The sequence below is a fragment of the Pan troglodytes genome, chromosome 11 (genome assembly GCF_028858775.2).
Source record: "Pan troglodytes isolate AG18354 chromosome 11, NHGRI_mPanTro3-v2.0_pri, whole genome shotgun sequence".
Classification (NCBI taxonomy): Eukaryota; Metazoa; Chordata; class Mammalia; order Primates; family Hominidae; genus Pan; species Pan troglodytes.
This window is the reverse complement of record NC_072409.2, coordinates 17,799,809-17,823,594: the sequence shown is the minus strand read 5'-3', so window position 1 is coordinate 17,823,594 and position 23,786 is coordinate 17,799,809. Positions and strand designations below refer to the sequence as shown.

The 23,786-nt window shown below is 38.7% G+C and overlaps 1 protein-coding gene across 1 annotated transcript in view; it reads right to left on the bottom strand.

Annotated features, from left to right (window-relative positions):
• Positions 1-23,786, bottom strand: part of MEGF9 (multiple EGF like domains 9) — a 113,971-nt gene that overhangs the window by 16,998 nt on the left and 73,187 nt on the right. Inside the window, exon 3 of the mRNA XM_520222.9 lies at positions 5,108-5,247. Coding sequence (XP_520222.6) covers positions 5,108-5,247 — 140 coding nt within the window. The remainder of the gene's footprint in view (positions 1-5,107; positions 5,248-23,786) is intronic.

Sequence of the window (23,786 nt, the reverse complement as noted above, 5' to 3'; positions counted from 1 at the left end):
CAGATAGGCCATAGAGAGATGTTTGAATTTTATTTATTCCAAAAGGGATGAGAAGCCATTGGAGGGCTTAAGCATGAAAATGACATGATCTGGTTTTACATTTTAAAAAGATTGCTCTGGTTGTTATGTGGAGACTAACTGTGGTGGGGTGGGGATCAGAGAATAGGGAGAGAAGAGAGGAGGCTGAAAGGCCAGATGAGACTGTGCCAAAGTAGTTCAAAGAGATGACAGTGGCTTGGGCAAGGATGATGCAATAAAAGTCATGAACAGTGGTCGGATTCAGGGTATGTTTTGAAGATAGGGCTGATGGAATATACTGATGAGCTGGATATTTGCAGTAAGAAAAAGGAGAAAAATAAAAAATGACTACTAGGCTTTGGGACTGAGTAACTTGGTGAAATGGATAGAGGAGGCTTAACTTATAAAGTTGAAAAAAAAGTTGTTTTGGATGTGTTAGGTATATAATGCCAATTAAAACAAGTGGATATTTGACGGTTGGATATTTGAGTGTGGAGATCAATGGAGAAATGCAAATCTGATAATAAGCACATATACAGATGGCATTTAAATTAAATCCAGGGTTAAGGGGGAAAATGAGCTAAAACAAACAAACAAATACAAATTAAATCCAGGGGACTGAATGAGACCACTTAGGGAGAAAGTTTAAATGGCAAAGACAAACTTGACAAGCTCTGAGCCCTGAGGCACTCCAGTGCTTGTAGCTGAACTGAGGAAGATGTAGTAGAACAAATAAGAAGGAAAAGCTGGTTAGGTAGCACAAAAACTACGAAAGCATGATACTCTGAAGTAAGTATCATTGGGGAGTAGAGGATTGGTCAACTCAGTCAAGCTGCTCAGGTCAAGTTACTCATCATGGGACACTATGAATACATAAAGGTACATTGGATTTTCAAAGGAAGTATATTATATGAACATAAAGTTCCAGTTTTAAAAATAATATCCCCCCACTTCCATTTTAAGGGAAACGTGCTTAATAAAGAAAATCTAGAAAAATACAGGAGTAGAAAGGGGTAAAAAATCATCCTAGGAAATCTCTCATTAAGATTTTTAGGCTGGGCTCCGTGGCTCAAGCCTGTAATCCAAGGACTTTGGGAGGCCGAGACGGGTGGATCACCTAATGTCAGGAGTTCAAGATCAACCTGGCCACCATGGTGAAACCCCGTGTCTACTAAAAATACAAAAATTAGCTGGGCGTGTGATGGCTGGCGCCTGTAATCCCAGCTACTTGGGAGGCTGAAGCAGGAGAATCGCTTGAACCCGGGAGCCAGAGGTTGCAGTGAGCCGAGATTGTGCCATGTACTCCAGCCTGGGTGACAGAGCAAGACTCGGTCTCAAAAAAAAAAAAAAAAAAAAAAAAAAAAAAAAAAAAAAAAAGATTTTTAGTACTTCTCTTTGTAATCTTTCCTCATTTACAGGGGTTTGGCTTTTGTTTTTTAACTAGTCTAATTATATGGCATATGTTATTTTATACCTTGCTTCTTTCACTTTCTCATATTGCTATATATCATTCTTTAAAACATTTTATCAGCCAGGCACAGTGGCTCACATCTGTAATCCCACCACTTTAGGAGGCCGAGGCAGGCGGATCACCTGAGGTCAGGAGTTCGAGACCAGCCTGCCCAACATGGCAAAACCCCGTCTCTACTAAAAATACAAAAAATTAGCCGGGCGTGGTGGTGGGCGCCTGTAATCCCAGCTACTTGGGAGGCTGAGGCAGGAGAATTGCTTGAACCCAGGAGGCGGAGGTTGCAGTAAGCCAAGATCGCGCCACCATACTCCACCCTGGGCAACAAGAGTGAAACTCCGTTTCAGAAAAAACAAAACAAAACAAAACATTTTATCGAGAACATAATAACAGTTACCATTTACTGATTACTTGTGATGGACCAGGCACTATATGAAGGCTGTACAAGTGTACTGCATTTAATCTTCACGACAACCCACTAGGCAGTTACTGCTATTATATCAAATTTATAGATGAAGAAACAGATTAAGCAACTTGCTCAAGGTAAGGTCAACATTTGGTTTTCTGTGTTTTTAATAATATACTGCCTAGATAACAGTATTTACTTAATACCCTATTGTGAGAAATTGGGTTGCCTAACTTCTTAAAATTGTAACTACCATTTTGGTGAGCATCTCTGAACATAACCTTCTTAAGAATTTAGAATTCTTTCCTTAGAATAGATTCCTGGAAATAGAACTACCAGATCAAAGAACAATTTTTAAGATTTCTCATACTTACTCTCAAATTGCTTTCCAAAATGTTTATTCAAATATATCTTACCACAAAAAAAGAGAACTTTGAAAATCTACTTCAATCTAAAACACAAGGTATAGAAAAACAGTAGAGGGGGTGAAAATAGGACTGTGAAAACACAGTAAGTGGCCACCAGAGGGCAACCTTATCACAGCACTGTTGAAAATAAAGTCACTTGACGAGAGTGGTTTTATATAAAGCTTGTAATTTTAAATAAAGTATTTGCACTCCTTCACGTTGGATTCCACTTTTATTATAATTCCAAACAAAGAACCCATTTATTTCTCTTACTACTAGCTGCTTTTAGAAACCATAACCATGAAAAAGAATTATTTTGCCTTAAATTATCTCCAGAGAAAGGACAGGTCAGCACTTACGTGACAGTAAAGAGAGTGGCCCCATTACCTTAAGAAAAATTAAAACTGAGAATCAGCAATGTAGACTGCTTTTCGGTACTGTAAAAGATCTAAGGAGTAATTTTAATCGACTCAGTATAATGAAGTATTCCTGTTGTTACTCAGTATTGAAAATAATCTTTCCTCTGTACGCCTTTCCATTCATTTGTTCATTTATTTGATAAAAATTTAGTGAGTAGTTACTATATGCTAAAGCTCCATGCTAGAGATTGTGTATACAATGGTGAAAAAAAAAAAGTTCTTGCCCTCATGAGTGAGCCATATGTGACTCAGAATCACAAATAAATACACAATTACAAATTGTGAAAAGTGCTATGAAAAAATACAAGTATATGTGAGAGCATATAATAGGGAAATTACCATTAAGCCTAGAGCATCAGGAAATGCTTTCTAATGAAGTGGCCTTTAATTGACGACCCGAGGGAAGAATATGATTTAATAAGGCAGAGGGGTCAAGGATGGAGGTAGAGGTGGATTAGAAAAACCATTCTTGGCAGAGGAAAGATCATATATGAGAACCCTGGGACCAGGGAACATGCCTTGTTTTAGAAATAAAAGCCAGTCTGACCGGATCACAGATGTAAAGAAAAAGAACGCCACAAGATAAAACTGGCAAATAGGCAGAGACAAGATCACATAAAAGAAAAAAAAAAAATTTCTTCTAAATCAATTTGTTTTACTATAGAGTATTTGAATAAAGAATAAACTTTCAACCGATTTTTCCAGGGTACTTTTGACTTCAAATATTTTGCCACCCTGTTCTCATAAAAACACTTGTACTTGTCAGACTAGTGTGTCCTGATTTTTTTTGCTTGTTTGTTCGGGAAAAAAAATGTTTCCAAGGAAGGACACTTAATTCTTACATTTAGGAAAACTAAGATCAGAAGTTAATTGGCTTTAGTTTTTAATGGTTTGACTAAGTTTGCCTAAATGTGGTTTTCTTTGTTTTTATATTGCTTAGGGTTTGCTGAACTTTCTGAATCTGTCGGTTGATGCCTTTAATCCATTTGGAAAATTCATGGCCATTTTCTCTTCAGATATTACTGGGATCCAGTATCACTTTCCTCTCTTTTTAGATCTCCAATTACATTTACGCTAAACCTTTTGGCTGTGTCCCACATCTTCCCTGCTCTGTTCTTCCCATTATATTTTCTCGAAATGCTTCAGTTTGGATATTTTTAATTGTACTGTATTCAAGTCTTCTAACTTTGTCTTCACTGTATACAATCTAGTTAGATTAATGCAATGAGTTATTAATTCACATGTTGTATTTTTCAGTTCCAGTTTGTTCATTTGATTTTTTAGAGATTCCAATTTCTATTGACATTTTGCCTCTCTTCACCTATTCTGTCTGATTTTCCCTTTATTGTATGAAAATACTAACTTTAGTCAAGTCTTTCTAAGCTGACTCTAACATCTAGATCACCTAAAGGTCTGCTTCCATTGTTCATTTTTTTTCTCTTTGGTATTGGTCAGATTTTTCTGTCTTTGCATTGTCCAGTATTTTTTATTGTATGCCGGACACAGTATATAAAAGAACCAGAGAGGGCTCCCCTTTCATCTGTTAGGCAGATATAATGAGAGAATTACTTCAATCCAATCAGAAGGTGAGGCGGCTTGAGGGTGGACTGTAATTTTAGTATGAGTTAATCAACTTCTGGTTCCTTACTATTTCTTGGTCATGGCCCTCTAAAGCTTTTGCTTGACAGCCTAGCAAGTCTGTGTCTCCTTAGCCCTAAAAGACTGTGAGAGATTGGTATTGGCCTTTGGTAATTTGAGCCTAGGTCCCACTGCATGCACCTTCAGAGTCTGAAGACATCTTGAGGGGGAGATAATTGAATGTCTCTTTCTAAAGGGATTTTGTCTCCTCAGCACAAGACTGAAAGAGAAAGAGATTTTTTTCTACCTTCCTGGCCCAGCCTTCCATCTTTTGCATAGTCGGCTAATATCCTGTGGGAAAGCTGGCCTTGTGTTTGGGGATCCTCTTGTTTCCAACCATCATGCGAGCCTCAAATGACTGCCAAAAACACTTCTTGTATCTCTTTCCTAAAGAAGAATTCCTTTGCTTGGGTCTAGCTCATTCTTCGCCTATGCTCAGAATCAGCAAGTGTCCCCTGGAAAGACAATGGCTGGTGATCATCAGTTTATCTAGGAAGAGTTCCAACCTTTCTGGAATTTTAGTTCCTATAGTTCTCCTTGCCTCCATAGGTATATGATTTTTTTTTTTTTAATTTACGTACTTTTTCAAGTTTGTTGTAGCAGGAGTTTGGCTTGCTGTGATCTAGTACATCCTACTTAGAAGATAAAGGCCCTTCCAAACTATTTCATAAGAATCAACCTATAGCTGAAAGATTTCCAAATTAAAAGAACAGTGGAATAATTACATGACAAAGTTAAGGAAAGTACGTACCTGTGAGGGCATCGCAACTGGCAGACCGATTATTGCATTGGCAGGGCAAGCAGCCATTCTTACTAAAGCCATAATATCCATCTTGGCATCGGTCACATATAGAGCCAATGACACCCACTTTGCACTGGCATTTCCCAGAACTGCAAATAAAAGCAAAGACAATGAATAAAAGTAAATCAAATTTAAAAGTTGTATTGAGTAACACCCCAGAAGGGAAAGAAAGCCCAGCTCATGTAAATCATATATACTTACCATATCTCAAAGCCTTGTGTCCAAAGAAATCACCTATCAAATTCTGTATTGCTATTAAAAGCTGTCTAGTGTATTGCATAATGCAATTTCTTAGCTAACAAATAATTTTACAGAAAATTTAAAATGGAGGCATTTGAAAGCAGGAGTAATAATAATGATGATGCAGTGAGCTATCATTTATTGAGGGCTTATGTCAATAAATATAGTTTTTCTCTAATCCTCAAGGTAGTTCTACCTGGTGAGGGTCATAACACTTATTTTACTACTGAGAAAATTCAGATGAAGTTACTGTCCTCAGCTAGTAAGTCAAGTCTATTCATACAAAGCCAGACTTTTCCCCACCATACTATCTACTCCTAAGATTGACTCTAAATTGGTACAAGAAATTTGTCTGCCAAATAACTTGATATCCACTTAGGTATCAAGCTTCATTCTGTAGATCCAAAGCATTACAATTCACCATCTATATAGGTCCTGACTCCAGTGATGGTGTTTATGCCCTGTCCACAATAAATCTTGGTCTCTTTTCTCACTGCAAGTAAATTTCAGGTCTTTAACAAAGGCTGAGAAATCTTATTGCTTGAAGAGAAGCTGCAGCCTAACAAAGTCAAAGGTTCTCAGAGATATAAGCCCAAATATTTTGATGTTTAAAGCTTAAATAAAATTTGTACTGATCATAGTATAGATGTTTTTAAAAATGCAACAAAAATTTACATTATCTAATTTATACTATCAAGCATGAATCTATGAATCTTAAGTAATTTAGTAAAGAAAAAAGAAAAGAAGCCACACACATATACAGTCTTACACAAGAATATCCCAAGGTACTTAAAGATCTAGCAAAGAAAACCTGTATTCATAAAAAATAAAATTCAGGAATATTTTATGACTCAATAAGAAGGAACCAGTCAATCGAAGCCCCTCTATACTATCAGAAAATTATAAAGAACATAACGTACCTTTCAAAGAATGGCTTACAACACTTCATCAGCTTATTTCCAAGGCTTTTAAAATGTTAATCAAAATATGCTTACTCCTCATTCCTCTAAATACGTTATTCAATATACAAAAGGATAAACAGTTACTTTCAATGATGGTGTTTGCCTAACCCACAACCTACAAGAAGAAGGTATTAGTTTCGAACACAAAATCACTTAATAATATTGTGTAACCATAATATAGCCAATGTTCCCAAAGTAGTTGCTATTCCTGAAGTGGGTTTTCCCTTAATAATTCCCTTAATAAGTCTTGGATAAAAGACTTTCTATCTGGAGGATCTGCTCCTTAATTGCTGATTTAAAGTGACTTAATGAATCTTGATAAAGTAGTTGTCTGAGTGTACATACCATGCTTTATTTTTTCCTGGGTGATTTTTGTTCGTTTTTGTTTTGTTTTTTGAGAAAGGGTCTCATTTAGTCCCCTAGGCTGCAGTGGCACGATTTCGGCTCACTGCAGCCTCAACTTCCTGGGTTCAGGTGGTCCTTCTGCCTCAGCCCCTCAAGTAGCTGGGACTACAGGTATGCGCCACCACATCAGGCTAATTTTTGTATTTTTTATGGAGACAGGGTTTTCCCCTGTTGCCCAGGCTGGTCTCAAACTCCTGAGCTCAAGCAATCCGCCTGCCTTGGCCTCCGAAAGTGCTAGCATTACAGGTATGAGACACCATGCATGGCCAGATTTTAAAACAACAAGTAAAAAAAAAGGTGCTTTTCTCTCTTTTAAAAGAAAATATAGGCCGGGCGTGGTGGCTCACACCTTTATCCCAGCACTTTGGGAGGCTGAGGTGGGTGGGTCACTTGAGGTCACAAGTTCAAGACCAGTGATCAGCCTGGCCAACATGGTGAAACCCTGTCTCTACCGAAAATACAAAAATTAGTCAGAGTGGTGGTGTGTGCCTGTAGTTCCAGCTACCTGGGAGGCTGAAGCAGGAGAACTGCTTGAACCCGGAAGACGGAGGGTGCAGTGAGCCAAGATCATATCACTGCATTCCAGCTTGGGTGACAGAGTGAGACTCTGTCTCAAAAAAAAAAAAAAAAAAAAGAAGTGAGGAATTTTGGTTGTGAGGCTGCACTACTAGTGCTTTTGCATCATGTTATTCATGGCCCAAGGCCAATTTCTGCATGTATAAGAATTAAATTTATCAGGCATGGTGGCACATGCCTATAGTCCCAGCTACTCAGGAGGCTGAGGCAGGAAGATCACTTGAGCCCAGGAGTTCTAGGCTGCCTGAACTACTCCAACTGCAGTTAAACAGGAATAAACAGCTGGGTCCACTTATCTCAAATTAAACCTGTCTCTCATAAAGCCTCACAGAGCAAGAAACACAGGAGACTAATCCTGCAACCACCCAATGGGTTCACCTTGCCCACTGCCTAGGCAGAGCTGATTTATCAAGATGGGGGAATTGCAATACAGAAAGAGTAATTCATGCAGAGCCAGCTGTGCAGGAGACCAGAGCTTTATTATTACTCAAATCAGTTTCCCTAAGTATTCAGGGATTAGGGTTTTTAAGGACAACTTGGTGGATGGGGTGAAACCAGGGAGCCAGAAGTGCTGACTGGTTAGGCAGGAAATGACATCACAGGGAACTGAAGCCATCCTCTTGAGCTGAGTGTGCCATGAGCGGGCCTGTGAATAGCCACTGTACTCCAGCCTGGGCGACACAGGGAGACTCTGTCTCTTAAAAAAAGATTTAAATCGGCCAGGTGCAGCGGCTCATGCCTGTAATCCTAGCACTTTCGGAGGCTGAGGCGAGTGGATCACGAGGTCAGGAGTTCGAGACCAGCCTGGCCAACACAGTGAAACCTCATCTCTACTAAAAATACAAAAATTAGCAGGGCATGGTGGCACACACCTGTAGTCCCAGCTACTCGGGAGGCTGAGGCAGGAGAATCGCTTGAATCTGTGAGGTGGAGGTTGTGGTGAGCCAAGATTGTGCCACTGCACTCCAGCCTGGGTGACAGCGAGACTCTGTCTCACACACACACACAAAAAAAACCAAAAAGAAAGAAAAGAAATCACTCAGCAAATATAAAGCTTTGCCTGTGTGACTTCCTTCATAGAATAAAGACTTTACAACACTCCCTTTCATGGTCTCTCTCTGTTAAAGACTTGAATGCTTTCTGAAGCAAAGGTCAATGATATAAATGCAATGAAACCAAAAAAGAAAAAAAAAAAGGCTGTTAACAGACCACTTATGCTTATCCATAGATTTGAAATGAAAGAACCAAAACCCACAGCTTCATAACTGGAGAATAAATGTGTAGAACTGGATTTTAAATAGAAATCAGACATCTGTACTATGAGATCAGCTAACAATTTAAGATAAAATTTGCTTATCTGGTCTTAATGACATGTTGCTAGTAAAGTAACAAGATAGCACAAAAATTATATCAGAAAAAAAGAATATAGAATTATTCATAAAGGGAGCATAAGCATTGTGGAGCTACGCTGCATTAAGTGTAACTATGCATATACTACACATTTCTTAAATTATCCCAAAAGGGATTCTCAGATTTTCTTGTGGTAGTAATGCTCAGTTATAGAATTTACATACTCATGGGTGTGAACAACTCCTGCAAGGTTTTAACACTTTAGAAAAAAGCATTTTTTAAGTGTATATAAATAATAACATATTTTACAACACTAATAGTCATTACTTTTTCAAAAGAAAAAGTGTATCATCTCAAGATATGGTACATACCTATGTCACATGAATACAAGCCAAATTACCTTTTTAAAGATTCTGTTTAAGATGAGTGGGTGGAGAAGCTTCAGAATTTCCATTATTTTACAGTCACATTGATTAGGTGGGATGGGTATAATACAGGAAAGGAGTATCAGAGTTTATGGAAAAAACCAGCCCGAGGAAACAGAGTTTGGTTCATATTCCAGCTCTACTAGTGACTAGCTGGCACAAAGTATTCATTCTATCTTGGCCTCTGTATTCTCATTTGTTAAGTGAAGACAATTATACCAACCTTTGTAGTATATTAAAAATTGCATACACAATGCATTTAGCACAGTGTCTGGCACATACTCAGTACTCAAAAATGAAAGCAACTATGAACATGATGACAGTGATCCTAGATCTTACATATTTTCTGAGAATTCTAAGGAAAGTAGGTTAGAATTCCCAGTTGGCAAAGACAGGGAAGACTAAGTTACTTACTTTTAAAATTTAGAATTTATAAGTAATTTAAAATTTTAGAATTCTGTTAATAAAACTAAAAAAAAGCAAAACATTAAAGGATAATTACTAGTTTGTAGCAAAAATATGGCTAGAAAAAGAGAGCACATTATAAACACATGGTAGAAACAGTTTTGGGGAAAAAAAATTTAATCGAGAAGAGAAAGGATCTGCAAAATCCTACATTAGGTGGGATCAAAGCCAGCTGGACCTGACTTGCTTTTCTACCAACTAGTTAATGATTTATTTCTAAATTGTTAAATGTCTTGGCATGTTTTTTGTTATCAAGAAAGTCTATTTTCTTCCTAAGATTTACAAGATATAAAGTACGTGTGTATGTATATTTTTAGGTATCACATTATCAATTTTAACTCAAGCAGTTACAGAATAACTTAAAAATTATACATAGTTCTTTCCTTTTTCTTTTTTTTGAGATGGAGTCTTGCTCTGTCACCCAGGTTGGAGTGGTGCAGTGGCACAATCTCGGCTCACTGCAACCTCCGCCTCCCGGGTTCAAGCCATTCTCCTGCCTCAGCCTCCCAAGTAGCTGGGACTACAGGCGTGCACTATCACGCCCGGCTAATTTTTGTATTTTTAGCAGAAACAGAGTTTCGTCATGTTGGCCAGGCTGGTCTCAAACTCCTGACCTCAAGTGATCCACCCGCCTGGGCTTCCCAAAGTGCTGGGATTACAGGTGTGAGCCACTGCGCCCGGCCCATAGTTCTAATTAGAGAAAATCAATTCATTTGTGGTCATTTGGGAACTTTTGCTTTTCCCCTTTCCTTCTTCCTCAGACATTGCACATGTTGACATTCTGACATGAAGACAATAAGAAACACAATTAAGAGATAATGAAATGTATCAATTTTCTTCTTCCTCCACTTTTAAAAATGAACTTAAAAATAACATTTTAAGCTATTTTTAAATAACTAAAAAACAATTTACTTTGGGAAGAGACTGAAACTAGTAATTAAAAGTCTGAAATCAGTAATACCAAACTGCTGATTATAAACTCGCTCAATATATTAAAATCGAACTTTAAAAGGTAGCTAGAAAAAGTTTTTCCAACTAGAAAAAGGTTTTATATGGAAAAATAAAATAAAAAGTTATTAAAAATTCTTAATTTCATGTCTGGGTCATGATTTTGTAGAGGTAAGAAAATAATAGTTTCTCCTCTTTTGTTAAAAGAAACTTAATAATTGGACTTTCTGGCAAAAGATTATCTGAATTTAGTGTTCCTCTGTCTTTCCACAGTTATGGAAAAGATCATTATGCAATAAGCGAGGCTTCTGGAGGAAAAAAAGGATAGCTTTATTGTTGAAAACATTGGGCTATTATGCTAAACATTCCTTGTATTTTTGAGGGCAAATAGTCTAAAATATGCTTAGAGGAAATCCATATTCAGACAGAAATTCTTGTGGTTTTTTTTTTTTTTTCAGAGACAGAGGACAGTTTATTCCTCCAAACAAAAGCAGTAGCTAGAGTAGAATATCAGCATTTGCACCATGTCCCCAAACCTCAGTTCCCAACGGTCACGCAACGAGGGCCAGTGATGCCTGCATATGAGGTGGGTTGTTACAGAAGAAGAACCCCAAACTCAGAGAATCCAAATCTTTTATAATGGACAGTGAGCTTACCTGATCTTTGCCCAGGAGGGAGACTTTATTTTTATTATATTGGACAGTGGCAAATCTGTTCTTTACTCCAGAGGAAGATATTAGCTCTATTTTCCAAGGCAGTTTGCTATGCAAATATCCTTGAATAAATAGTCCAGAACAAGGCAGGGCCTCTGCTTGCAAAAGCACAAGAGAACTTTAGAGAATTGTCTTGAAACAATAACCACCTCTCAATGATACAATCTCTTAGCCTCTGAAAACTTTTCTCATGAGTACAACACTCCAGTCATGATGACTTTGTTTTGTTTTTTGTTTTTTGATACAGGGTCTCACTGTGTGGCCCAGGCTGGAGTGTAGTGGTGCGATCACAGCTCACTGCAGCCTCAACCTCCCTGGCTCAAGAAATCCTCCCACCTCAATCTCTTGAGTGTGGAACTACAGGCATGTGCCACCATGCCTGGATAACTTTTTGAAATTTATTTTTTGTAGAGACAGGTTCTCATTATATTGTCCAGGCTGGTCTCAACCTCCTGGGCTCAAGCAATCCTTCAGCCTTGTTCTCCCAAAGTGCTGAGATTACCGGTGTGAGCCACTGTGCCTGGCCCAGTCATGATGATTAATCTGAACAACAGAGCCAAATCCTGCCTGCGACACATTTTAAATAAACTTTTATTGGAACACAGGCTAGGTGCAGTGGCTCATGCCTGTAATCCCAGCACTTTGACAGGCCAAGGAAGGCGGATCACCTGAAGCCAGGAGTTCGAGACCAGCCTGGCTAACATGGCAAAACACCGTCTCTACTAAAAATACAAAAATTAACGGCATGGTGGCACACGGCTGTAATTCCAGCTACTCGGGAGGCTGAGGCATGAGACTTGCTTGAATCTGGGAGGCGGAGGTTGTTGCAGTGAGGCAAGATTGTGCCACTGCACTCCAGCCTGGGTGACAGAGTGAGACTGTCCCAAAAAAATTTTTTGGCTGGGTGCAGTGGCTCACATCTGTAATCCCAGCACTTTGGGAGGCCAAGGAGGATGGACCACCTGAGGTCAGGAGTTCAAGACCATCCTGGACAATATGGTGAAACCCATCTCTACTAAAAATACAAAAATTAGCTAGCCGTGGTGGCACGCACCTGTAGTCCCAGCTACTCAGGAGGCTGAGGCAGGCGAATTGCTTGAACCTGGGAGGCGGAGGTTGCAGTGAGCTGAGATCGCATCACTGCACTCCAGCCTGGGCAACAGAGTGAGACTCCGTCTCAAAAAAAAAAAAAAAGAAAAGTTTTATTGGAACACAGCCATTAATTTACGTATTGTCTATGGCTATTTTCACTCTTTAATGGTACAGTTCAGTATACCTTGACTATCCGCCCATTGCTGAGTAGCCTTTTTTGCTATTATTTTTAATTGACAAATAACAATTGTACATATTTATGGGGTACAGTGTGGTATGTCAATACAAAGCCTATATGTATACTTTCATATCTGTTAACCAACCTTTGGCTATCTTCCCCTCCCACCTTTTCTACCTTTAATAACCACTATTCTACTTTCTACTTCTATGAGATCAACATTTTTAGTTCCCACATAAGTAAGAACATGCAGTATTTCTGCATCTGTCTGACTTCACTTAAGATAATGTTCTTCAAGTTCATCCATTGTGCCATGAATGATAGAATTTCATTCTTTTTTATGGCTAACTAGTGTTCCATTGCACACATTTTCTTTAGCCACTCTTCTGGTGATGGACACAGAGGTTGATTCTGTATCTTGGCTATTGCGAAGTGCTGCAATAAACATGGGCATGCAAATATCTCTTTGGCATACTAACTTCCTTTCCTATAGATATACACCCAGTAGAGGGATTGTTGGATCATATGATAGTTCTATTTTTAGTTTTCTGAGGAACTTCCATACTGTTTTTCATAATGGCTGTGCTAATTTACATTTCCACTAGAACAGTGTATAAGAGTCCCCTTTTCTCTGCATCTTTGCCAGCATTTATTCTTTGCCTTTTTGATAACAGACATTCTAATGGGGGTGAGATGACATCTCATTGTAGTTTTGATTTGTACTTCTCTGATGATTAGTGATGTTGAGTACTTTTCATTTGTATGTTTTTGTTTGAGAAATGTTAATTCAGCTCCTTTGCCCATTTTTAAAATTATTTGTTTACTGGTTGTTGAGGTGTTTGAAGATATCTGGATATTAGTCTCTTTCAGATGAATAGTTTGCAAATATCTTCTCCCATTCTGCATATTGTCTTTTCACTCTGTTGATTGCTGCCTTTGCTGTGCAAACGTTTTTTAACTGGATCCGATCCCATTTGTCTATTTTTGCTTTTATTGTCTGTGCTGATGAGGTCTTCACAAAATCTCTGCCCAGACCACTGCCCTGAAACATTTCTTCTATGTTTTCTGCCAGTAGTTTCATAGTTTTCAGTCTTGCATTTAGTTCTTTAGTCAATTTGGAAATGATTTTTGTATATGGTGAGAGATAAAGGTCTAGTTTCATTTTTCTGCATATGGATATCCAGTTTCCCCAGCACCACTTATTGAAGAGACTGTCCCATTCCCAATGAATGTTTTTGGCACCTCTGAGAATCAAGTGGCTGTAAGTATGTGGATTCATTTCTAAATTCTTTATTCCATTCCATTAGTCTATGTGTCTGTTTTTATGCCAGTACCATGTTGTTTTGGTTACTAAAGTTTTGTAGTATATTTTGAAGTCCAGCAGTGTGTTGCCTCCAGCTTTGTTCTTTTTGCTCAGAATTTGAGTATTTGAGGTCCTCTGTGGTTCCATATGAATTTGATTGCATTTTTTTTTTTTTTTCTGAGATGGAGTCTTGCCCTGTCACCCGGGCTGGAGTGCAGTGGTGCAGTCTCAGCTCACTGCAACCTCCACCTCCCAGGTTCAAGCAATTCTCCTGCCTCAGCCTCCTGAGTAGCTGGGATTACAGGTGTGCACCACCATGCCTGGGTAATTTTTGTATTTTTAGTAGAAATGGGGTTTTGCCATGTGGGCCAGGCTGGTCTTGAACTCCTGACCTTAAGTGATCTGCCAGTCTCAGCCTCCCAAAGTGCTGGCATTACAGGTATGAGCCACTGTGCCTGGCCCTGTATTTTCTATTTCTGTGAAGAATGCCATAGATATTTTGATAGGGATAGCATTAAATCTGTAGATCACTTTTGGTAGTATGGTTATTTTCACAATATTAATTCTTCTTCTCCTTCTCCTTCCTCACCTTCTCCTTCTCCTTCTCCTCCTCCTCTTTTTTTGAGATGGAGTCTCACTCTGTTGCCAGGCTGGAGTGCAGTGATGCGATCTCAGCTCACTGCAACCTCCACCTCCCAGGTTCAAGTGATTTGCCTGCCTCAGCCTCCTGAATAGCTGGGACTATAGGTGCATGCTACCACGCCCAGCTAATTTTTGTATTTTTAGTAGAGACAGGTTTCACCATATTGGCCAAGATGGTCTTGATCTCTTTACCTGGTGATCCACCCACCTCGGCCTCCCAAGAACCCAGCCCACAATATGAATTCTTCCAACCCATAAACATAGAATATCTTTTAATTTTTTAAATGTCCTAATCAATTTCCTTTCATCAGTGTTTTATAGTTTTCCTTGTAGAAATCTTTCATATTCTTGGATAAATTTATTCCTAAGTGGTTTTTTTTTTGGAGCTATTTTAAATAGGATTGGTTTTAAAAATTTTTTTTCCCACTATTTCATTGTTGCTGTGTAAAAACAGCACTGATTTTTTATGTTGATTTTGTGTCCTCCAACTTTACTGAATTCATTTATCAGTTCTAAGAGCTTTTTGGTGGAGCTTTTAGGGTTTTCTATATAAAAGATCATGTCATCTGCAAACAGACCATTTGATTTCCTCCTTTCCAATTTGGATGCCCTTTATTTCTTTCTCTTGCCTAATTGCTCTGGCTAGGACTTCTGGTATTATGTTGAATAGGAGTGGTGAAAGTGGGCATCCTTGTCTTTTTCCAGTTCTTAGGGGAAAGGCATTCACCTTTTCCCCACTCTGTATGATGCTGGCTGTTGGTTTGTCATATAGGCCTTTATTATTCTGAGGTACGTTTCTTCTGTCTATTTTTTGAGTGTTTTTATCACGAAGGAATGTTGAATTTTATCAAATGCTTTTTCTGCATCCACTGAGATGATCATGTGGTTACTGTCCTTCATTCTGTTGATTGATGTATCACGTTTATTGATTTGCATGTGTTGAACCACCCTTGCATCCCTAGTATAAATCCCACTTGATCATGGTGTATTTTCTTTTTAATGTGTTGTTGGATTTGGTTTGCAAGTATTCTGTTGGGGATTTATGAGCCTATGTTATTCAGGGATATGGGCCTGTAGTTTTCTTTTTTGTGTTGTGTCCTTGTCTGGTTTTGGTATCAGGGTGATGCTAGCCTTACCGAATGAGTTAGGGAGAATTCCCTTCTCTTTGATTTTTTGGAATAGTTTCAGGAGGATTAGTATTAGTTCTTCTTCATATGTTTGGTAGAATTTGGCTATGAATGCAACCAGTGGGCTTTTCTTTATTGGGAGGCTTTTTATTGCTGATTCAATCTCATTACCTGTTACTGGGCTGTCCAGGTTTTCCATTTCTTCCTGATTCAGTCTTGGTAGCTTGCATGTTTCCATACAAGCAGAATTTATCCATTTTCACTAGGTTTTCAGATTTCTTGGCATACAGTTGTTTGTAATAGCCTCTAATGATCCTTTGTATTTCTGTGGCATCAGTTGTAATGTCCTCTTTTTCATTTCTGATTTTATTTCTTTAGGTTTTTTCTCTTTTTTTCTTGGTTAGTCTAGCTGATGGTTTCTCAATTTTGTTTATCTTTTCAAAGCCAACTTTTTATTTAGCTGATTTTTTGTATTGCTTTTTAGTCTCAATTTTAAAATTTTTGCCCTAATCTTTATTATGTCTTTCCTTCTGCTAATTTTGAGTTTTGTTTTTTCTGGCTTTTCTAGTTCCTTAAGCTGGATCATTAGGTTGTTTATTTGAAATTTTGCTAGTTTTTTAATACAAGTGTTTATTGCTATAAAGTTTCCTTTTGATACTGTGTTTGCTCTATCCCATAGCATGGTATGGGATGTTGCGTTTCTATTTTCATTTGCTCCAAGAAATTTTAAAATTTCCTCATTGATCCAGTGGTCATTCAGGAGTATATTAATTTTTGTGTATTTGTATAGCTTTCCAAAGTTCCTCTAATTGTTTATTTCTAGTTTGATTCCATTACAGTCAGAAAAGATACCTGATATAATATTAATTCTTTTAAATTTGTTAAGACTTGTGTTGTAGTCTAACATGTGGTCTATCCTGGAGAATGTTCTATGTGCTATTGAAAAGAAAGGATGTACATTTTGTAGCTTTTGGATTAAATGTTCTGTCAACGTCTGTTAGGTCCATTTGGTCTCAAGTGCAGTTTAAATCAAATGTTTCCTTGTTGATTTTCTGTCTAGATGATCTGTCCAATGTTGAGACGTTAGATATTGGGTGTTGAAATCTGCAACTATTATTGTATTGGAGTCTAACTCTCACTTTAGATCCAATAATATGTGCGTATGTGGGCGCTCCAGTGTTGGGTGCATATATATTTACAATTATTATATATCCTTTTGCTAAATTAATTCCTTTATCACTATATAATGACCTTTTTTGTCTCTTTTTACAGTTTTTGACTTAAAGTTTGTTTTATCTGACTTAGGCATAGCTATTTCTGCTCACTTTTGGTTTCCATATGTGTGGAATATCTTTTTCCATAACTTTACTTTCAGTCTGTGTATGTCTTTACAAGTGAAGACAATTTCTTGTAGGCAGCATATAGTTAGGCCATATCTTTTTATCCATTCAGCCAGTCCATATCTTTTAAGTGGGGGATTTAATCTGTTTATACTCAAGGTTATTACTGATAGGTAAGGACTTACTGCTGACATTTTGTTAATTGTTTTCTGTTTGCTTTGCATATCCTTATTTCCTTTCTTCTGCCTTTATTGTTTATCATTGATGTTTGGTGGTTTTTTTGTAGTGATAAGGTTTGATTCTCTTCTCTTTCTCCTTTGTCCATCTTTTCTATCAGTGAATGTTACACTTTTGTGTTTTTTCATAATAGTGATTATTGTCCTTTCACTTACAGATGTAGGACTCCCTTGAGCATTTCATGTAAGGCTGTTCTAGTGGTGATGAATTCCCTCAGTTTTTGCTTGTCTGGGAAAGACTTTATTCCTCCCTTATTTCTGAAGGATAGCTTTTCTGGGTATAGTATTCTTGGTTCACTTTTTTTTTCCTTTTAGCAACTTGAATATATCAACCCATTCTTTCCTGGCCTGTAAGATTTCTGCAGAGAAATCTGCTGTTAGGTTAATGAAGACTCCCTTATACATGACTTGACACTTTTCTCTTGTTGTGTTTAGAATTCTCTCTTTGTATATGACTTTTAATAATCTGACTATTAAGTACCTTGGATGGGACCTTTTTGTGTGAAATCTATTTGGGGACCACTGAGCTTCCTGAAACTGGATTTCCAAATTTCTCCACACGCTTGGGAATTTTTTAGCTATTATTTCATTAAATAGGTTTTCTATGCCTTTTCCCTTCCCTAGAACTCTCACAATACAAATACTTGTTCACTTAATGGTGTCCCATAAGTCTTGTAAGCTTTCTTTACTCTTTTTCATTCATATTTCTCTCTCTTTTTTTTTTTTTTTCCTCTGACTAGGTAATTTCGAATGACCTATCTTCAAGTTCAGGGATTCTTTTGCTGGATTCTTTCTTTTGTTGAATCTCTCTGTTGTGTTTTTTAATTTAATTCACTGAATTCTTCAGTTGCAGGATTTCTGGCTGGTTCTTTTTTTTATGATTTCTATCTCTGTTGAATTTGTCATTCACATCATAAATTCTTTTCTGATTGACTGAACTATCTGTATTTCCTTGTATATCATTCAATTTCTTAAAAATCATAATTTTGAATTCCTTTTCTGGCAATTAGTTGATTTCCTTTTCATGCGGGTCTGCCACTAGAAAGCGACGTTCCTTTGGTGGCATCCTATTTCCATGCTCTTTCATATTTCTGGTGTCCCTGTGTTGATGTCTGTGCACCTGGTGGAACAATCACCTCTTCCTTTTTTTTGAGATGAAGTCTCCATCTGTCACCTGTGCTGGAGTACAGTGGCATGATCTTGGCTCACTGCAACCTCTGTCTCCCAAGTTCAAGCGATTCTCTTGCCTCAGCTTCACGAGAAGCTGGAATTAACACGTGTGTGTCACCACGCCTGGCTAATTTTTTTGGTATTTTTGTAGAGATGGGATTTTGTCATATTGGCCAGGCTGGTCTTGAACTCCTGACCTCAAGTAATCCACCCATCTTGGCCTCCCAAAGTGCTGGGATTACAGGCTTGAGCCACCGCGTCCAGCCTACCTCTTCCTAACTTTCTAGAGTGGCTTCCATAGATAAGGACTTTCATCTGCAGTTGGGTTTTAGTTTGCTGGTTGAAAAGGTGGTGGTGACTCTGTTTCCAATTGGGTGCAGTGGTATAGTCTTCATGAAGATTCTTCATCTTTATTCAATGTCAGCAATAACTGTAAGCATCTCAGTAGCATAGGCTGTACACATTTGTGACAGTGGTGGCCAGAAATTCATAATACTCAAAAAGAGTACTGCTTAAGTGCAAAAATATTTTGTGATAACTGATCTTATCAAAATAAAATTCAAAAATTTAAAAACTCAGAAGTAAAACTTAAAGGCATAAAAATCAAATGTGACACATTTCCAGAGCCACAACTTGCAACAGTTAACTTAATTCAACTAGGACAGTGATTTTTCACTTCCTTCACTGTTTTTTTTTAAACAGAAAAAATACAAGCATAAAAATGGTGCTCCACACCTCTGCCCAGCCACGACCCCGTCTGGGAACTGAGGAGCGCCTCCGCCCGGCCGCCCCATCTGAGAAGTGAGGAGCCCGTCCGCCCGGCAGCCGCCCCGTCTGGGAGGTGGGGGGGGCGCCCCCGCCAGGCAGCCGCCCCGTCTGGGAGGTTGGGGGGCGCCCCTGCCCGGCAGCCGCCCCGTCTGGGGGGTGGGGGGACCCCCCTGCCCGGCCGCCACGTCTGGGAAGTGAGGAGCCCCTCTGCCCGGCCGCCACCCCGTCTGGGAGGTGTACCCAACAGCTCATTGAGAATGGGCCATGATGACCATGGCGGTTTTGTCCAATAGAAAAGGGTGAAATATGGGGAAAAGAGAGATCAGATTGTTACTGTGTCTGTGTAGAAAGAAGTAGACATAGGAGACTCCATTTCTGTACTAAGAAAAATTCTGCCTTGGGATGCTGTTAATCTATAACCTTACCCCCAACCCCATGCTCTCTGAAACATGTGCTGTGTCAACTCAGGGTTAAATGGATTAAGGGCGGTGCAAGATGTGCTTTGTTAAACAGATGCTTGAAGGCAGCATGCTCGTTAAGAGTCATCACCACTCCCTAATGTCAAGTACCCAGGGACACAAACACTGCGGAAGGCCGCAGGGTCCTCTGCCTAGGAAAACCAGAGACCTTTGTTCACATGTTTATCTGCTGACCTTCTCTCCACTATCGTCCTATGACCCCGCCAAATCCCCCCTCTCGAGAAACACCCAAGAATGATCAATAAATACTAAAAAATTTAAAAAAAAAAAAGAGAGAAGAAATTTTAAAGAATAAAGTATGTATTCTGCTTTAAAAAAAAAAAAAAATGGTGCTCCAGGCCGGGCGTGGTGGCTCATGCCTGTAATCTCGGCGCTTTGGGAGGCCGAGGCGGGTGGATTATGAGGTCAGGAGTTCAAGACCAGCTTGGCCAAGATGGTGTCACCCCATCTCTACTAAAAATACAAAAATTAGCTGGGCATGGTGGTGGGTGCCTGTAATCCCAGCTACTCAGGAGGCTGAGGCAGAGAATTGCTTGAACCCGGGAGGCAGAAGTTGCAGTGAGCCGAGATCGCACCATTGCACTCCAGCCAGGGCAACAGGGCAAGACTCTGTCTCAAAAAAAAAAAAAAAAAAAAAAAAGGACTACATTATTTGATAGAGTTTCTGCACTTCATAAGTCATTTTGAAAAAAGAAAATGTAGAGACAAAATATAGGGTCTAGGTATCTTGCCAAGAAGTTGCTTCTCAAATATGTTAATATTTGTATTCTTTTGTAACCATTGTAAAAGAGATGTTCAGTGAAAGGGTAAATTTTTTTTTAACCTTTTTCTTTTTTTGAGACAGGGTCTCACTGTCACCCAGACTGAAGTGCAGTGATGCGATCACAGCTCACTGCAGCCTTGACCTACTGAGCTCAAATAATCATCCTGCCTCAGCCCCTCTGAGTTGCTAGGACTATAGGTGCATGCTGCCACACGTGGCTAATGTTTTGATTTTGTAGAAACAGGGTCTCACTATGTTACCCACGTTGGTCTTTAACTCCCGGCTTCAAGTGATTCTCCCACATTGGCCTCCCAAAGTGCTAGGATCACAGGCATGGGCCACCACACCCAGCTGAAAAAGTAATTATTAATACCTAATTTTTGTATTTGCTGTATTCCAAAAATTAACTTGTAGTGCCTATAATTTAGAACTCATTTTCTCAGAGAAACGATTGCATAAATGGTGGCTTAGTTTCCAGATCAGCAAACAAAAACCTGCTTAAATTGAAACATTACTGACAGGGTTGAAGCCTAAGTCCTTTATACCCAAGTTCTAAGTCTTTGAGGTTTGAACCCTATAGGGGGTAGTCAGTAGGCAATATTTGGGCATGATCAATTTTACTGGGCAATGCCTATTTTCCAACAGGGTGGTAACAATTTATACTCCCATCAGCAACGGAATAATGGTCTCACTGCTCTATATTCTCGCCAATACTTGACGCTATCAGCTTTTACATTTTTGCCAATCTGGCAGCTTGAAGTAGCATCACAACATGGTTTTAAATTGCATTCTTCTGATTAGTAATGAGATGGAACATCTTTTCACCCTTACTGGCCATTTGAGTTTCCTCTTTTATGAGGAATCTGCCCAAGTATTTTTTGTTTGTTTTTAGAGACGGGGTCTCACTGTGTCTCCCAAGCTGGAATACAGTGGCACAATCATAGCTCTCTGCAGCCTCGAACTCCTGGGCTCGAGCAAGCCTTCTGCCTCAGTATCCTGAGTAGCTTGGGCTTAGGTGTGCACCACCACGCCCAGCTTGTCCAAGTATTTTTGACATTGACTTGTAAAAATTCTTTATATACTTCTGTAAAAGTAATCATCTGTCAGTTTCATATGCTGTAATTATCTTCTCTCAGTTTGTGGCTTGTCTTTTCATTTCATTTATAAAGTCTCTTGACAAACAGAAGTTTTCACTTTTAATCCAGTTGAATGTATAAATATTTCCCATATGTTTTTTATATTTTGGAGAGTATTTTAGTGAAATAGTTAAGAGTAGGAACCCTGGGCAGGGCACGGTGCTCATGCCTGTAATCCCAGCACTTTGGGAGGCCGAGGTGGGTGGATAATTTGAGGTCAGGAGTTTGAGACTAGCTTGGCCAACATGGTGAGGCCCTGTCTCCACTAAAAATACCAAAATGAGCCGGGCATGGCGGCATGCGCTTGTAATCCCAGTACTCGGGAGGCTGAGGTAGGAGAATCACTTGAATCCGGGAGGCAGAGGTTGCAGTGAGCCGAGATTGTGCCACTGCACTCCAGCCTGGGTGACAGAGTGAGACTCCGTCTTTAAAAAAAAAAAAAAAAAAAAAAAAGATAGTAACTCTGGAGCTAGAATACCTAGATTAAAATCCTGGCCACTAGTCATATGACCTTAAATAAATTACTTAATCTCTTTATGCCTCAGCTCCTCATTTGTCTAACAGAGGACCTATCTCACAGGTTTGTTAAGATTAACTTAGTTAATATGTGGTAAGCACATATATAGAACAGTGCCTGACTCAGAGTAAAAACTACCTAAGTGTTGCTATTATTTTAGTATTATTGTTGAAGAAATCCCTCTCTACCCCAATAGCATTAAGTTTTACATTTTGTCTTTCACATTTAGGTCTTTGATCTACCTGAAATTTATTTTTGCATAACATATAAGTGAAAGGTTCAAACTCATTTTCTTCCTAATAGATAGCCAAAACTCTAGTACGATTCATTGATAAGTCCACCCTTTATGCCCCTAAGCTTTAGTACCTCCTCTGCCATATATCAAATGTCTTTATACATATGATTTACTTCTGGGCTTTCTTTTTTATCTATTTGTTTATCCCGAACCAATACCACCCTGTCTAGATTACTATAGCTTTACCTCTCTCCAATGTTTCTGTATAAAAACTTTGGAAAATATAGATAAATCAAAAGAATGGTATTCTGGGTATCTGTGTATATATTTTGCTTTACATACTACCCCCTAACTCCTGTTCCCAATTTATACCACTTCAGCCACAATGACTTTGCTGTTGCTCAAATACATCAGGCATCTTCCTGCATCAGGGACTCTACTTGCTGTTCTCTCTATTGGCAATACTTTTCCACAGGGGATCCGCATGGCATGCTCTATTACTTCTTTTTGTTCCTTATTCTAATGTCATATTCTCAACATATCTTGCCTAGCCACACTATCTGAAATTGTAATATTTCTTACTATTTAATATACCATAAATTTTATTTTCTTGTTTATTATCTCTCTTCCCATCTAGAATGTCAGTTCTGTGGAATCAGGGGGGTTTTATGTGTTTTTTCCTCTGCTATATTCCCAGTGCCTAGCACAGTGCCTGGCATGTGATAGGCATGCAAACTTTGTTTAATGATTGCATAATCTGGCTCCAAAGTCTATGTGTGCTTTCTTCATTAACTCTTGATGACTTCTAAGCGCAATATTTATTTTCATTTCAGTCCATTTAATATTTTCCATGTACTTAATCTTTTTTAAAATTTTATTATTCTTCTTTAGACTTTTATCGACTTTTTTCAGGGGCTACATATGCAGGTTGGTTACATGAGTAAACTGTGTTGCTGAGGTCTGGTGTATGAATGATCCCATCACCCAGGTAGTACCCAATAGGTAGTTTTTCAACCCTTTACCCCCCGCCCACCCTCCCCCTTCTAGTAGTCCCCAGTGTCTACTGTTCCCATCTTTATGTCCATGTGTACTCAATGTTTAGATCCCACTTATAAGTGAGAACATGTGGTATTTGGTTTTCTGTTCCTGCATTAACTTGCCGAGGATAATGGCCTCCATCTGTATCCATGTTGCTGCAACGGATATGATTTTGTTCTTTTTTACAGCTGCATAGTATTCCATGGTGTATATGTACCACATTTTCTTTATCCATTCTAAAATTTATGGACATCAGGATTAATTCCATGTCTTTGCTATTGTGAATAGCATGCACTTAATCTTGACACCTTATGTCACACTTAAATAAACCTCTTAGAATCTTGGAAATAGAATATTCATTCTAGGTGAGCAAAATGAGACATTCAATGACTAGCCCATGATAGGCCAATCAACCTTGTAAGACAGTGATCCCTCAGGTTTGTTCATTAAAGTAAGATAAAGAAGAGCAGATAGAAAGAAAAAGTCCTAGCCCTCAAAGAAAAATCCATTTTGCTCAACC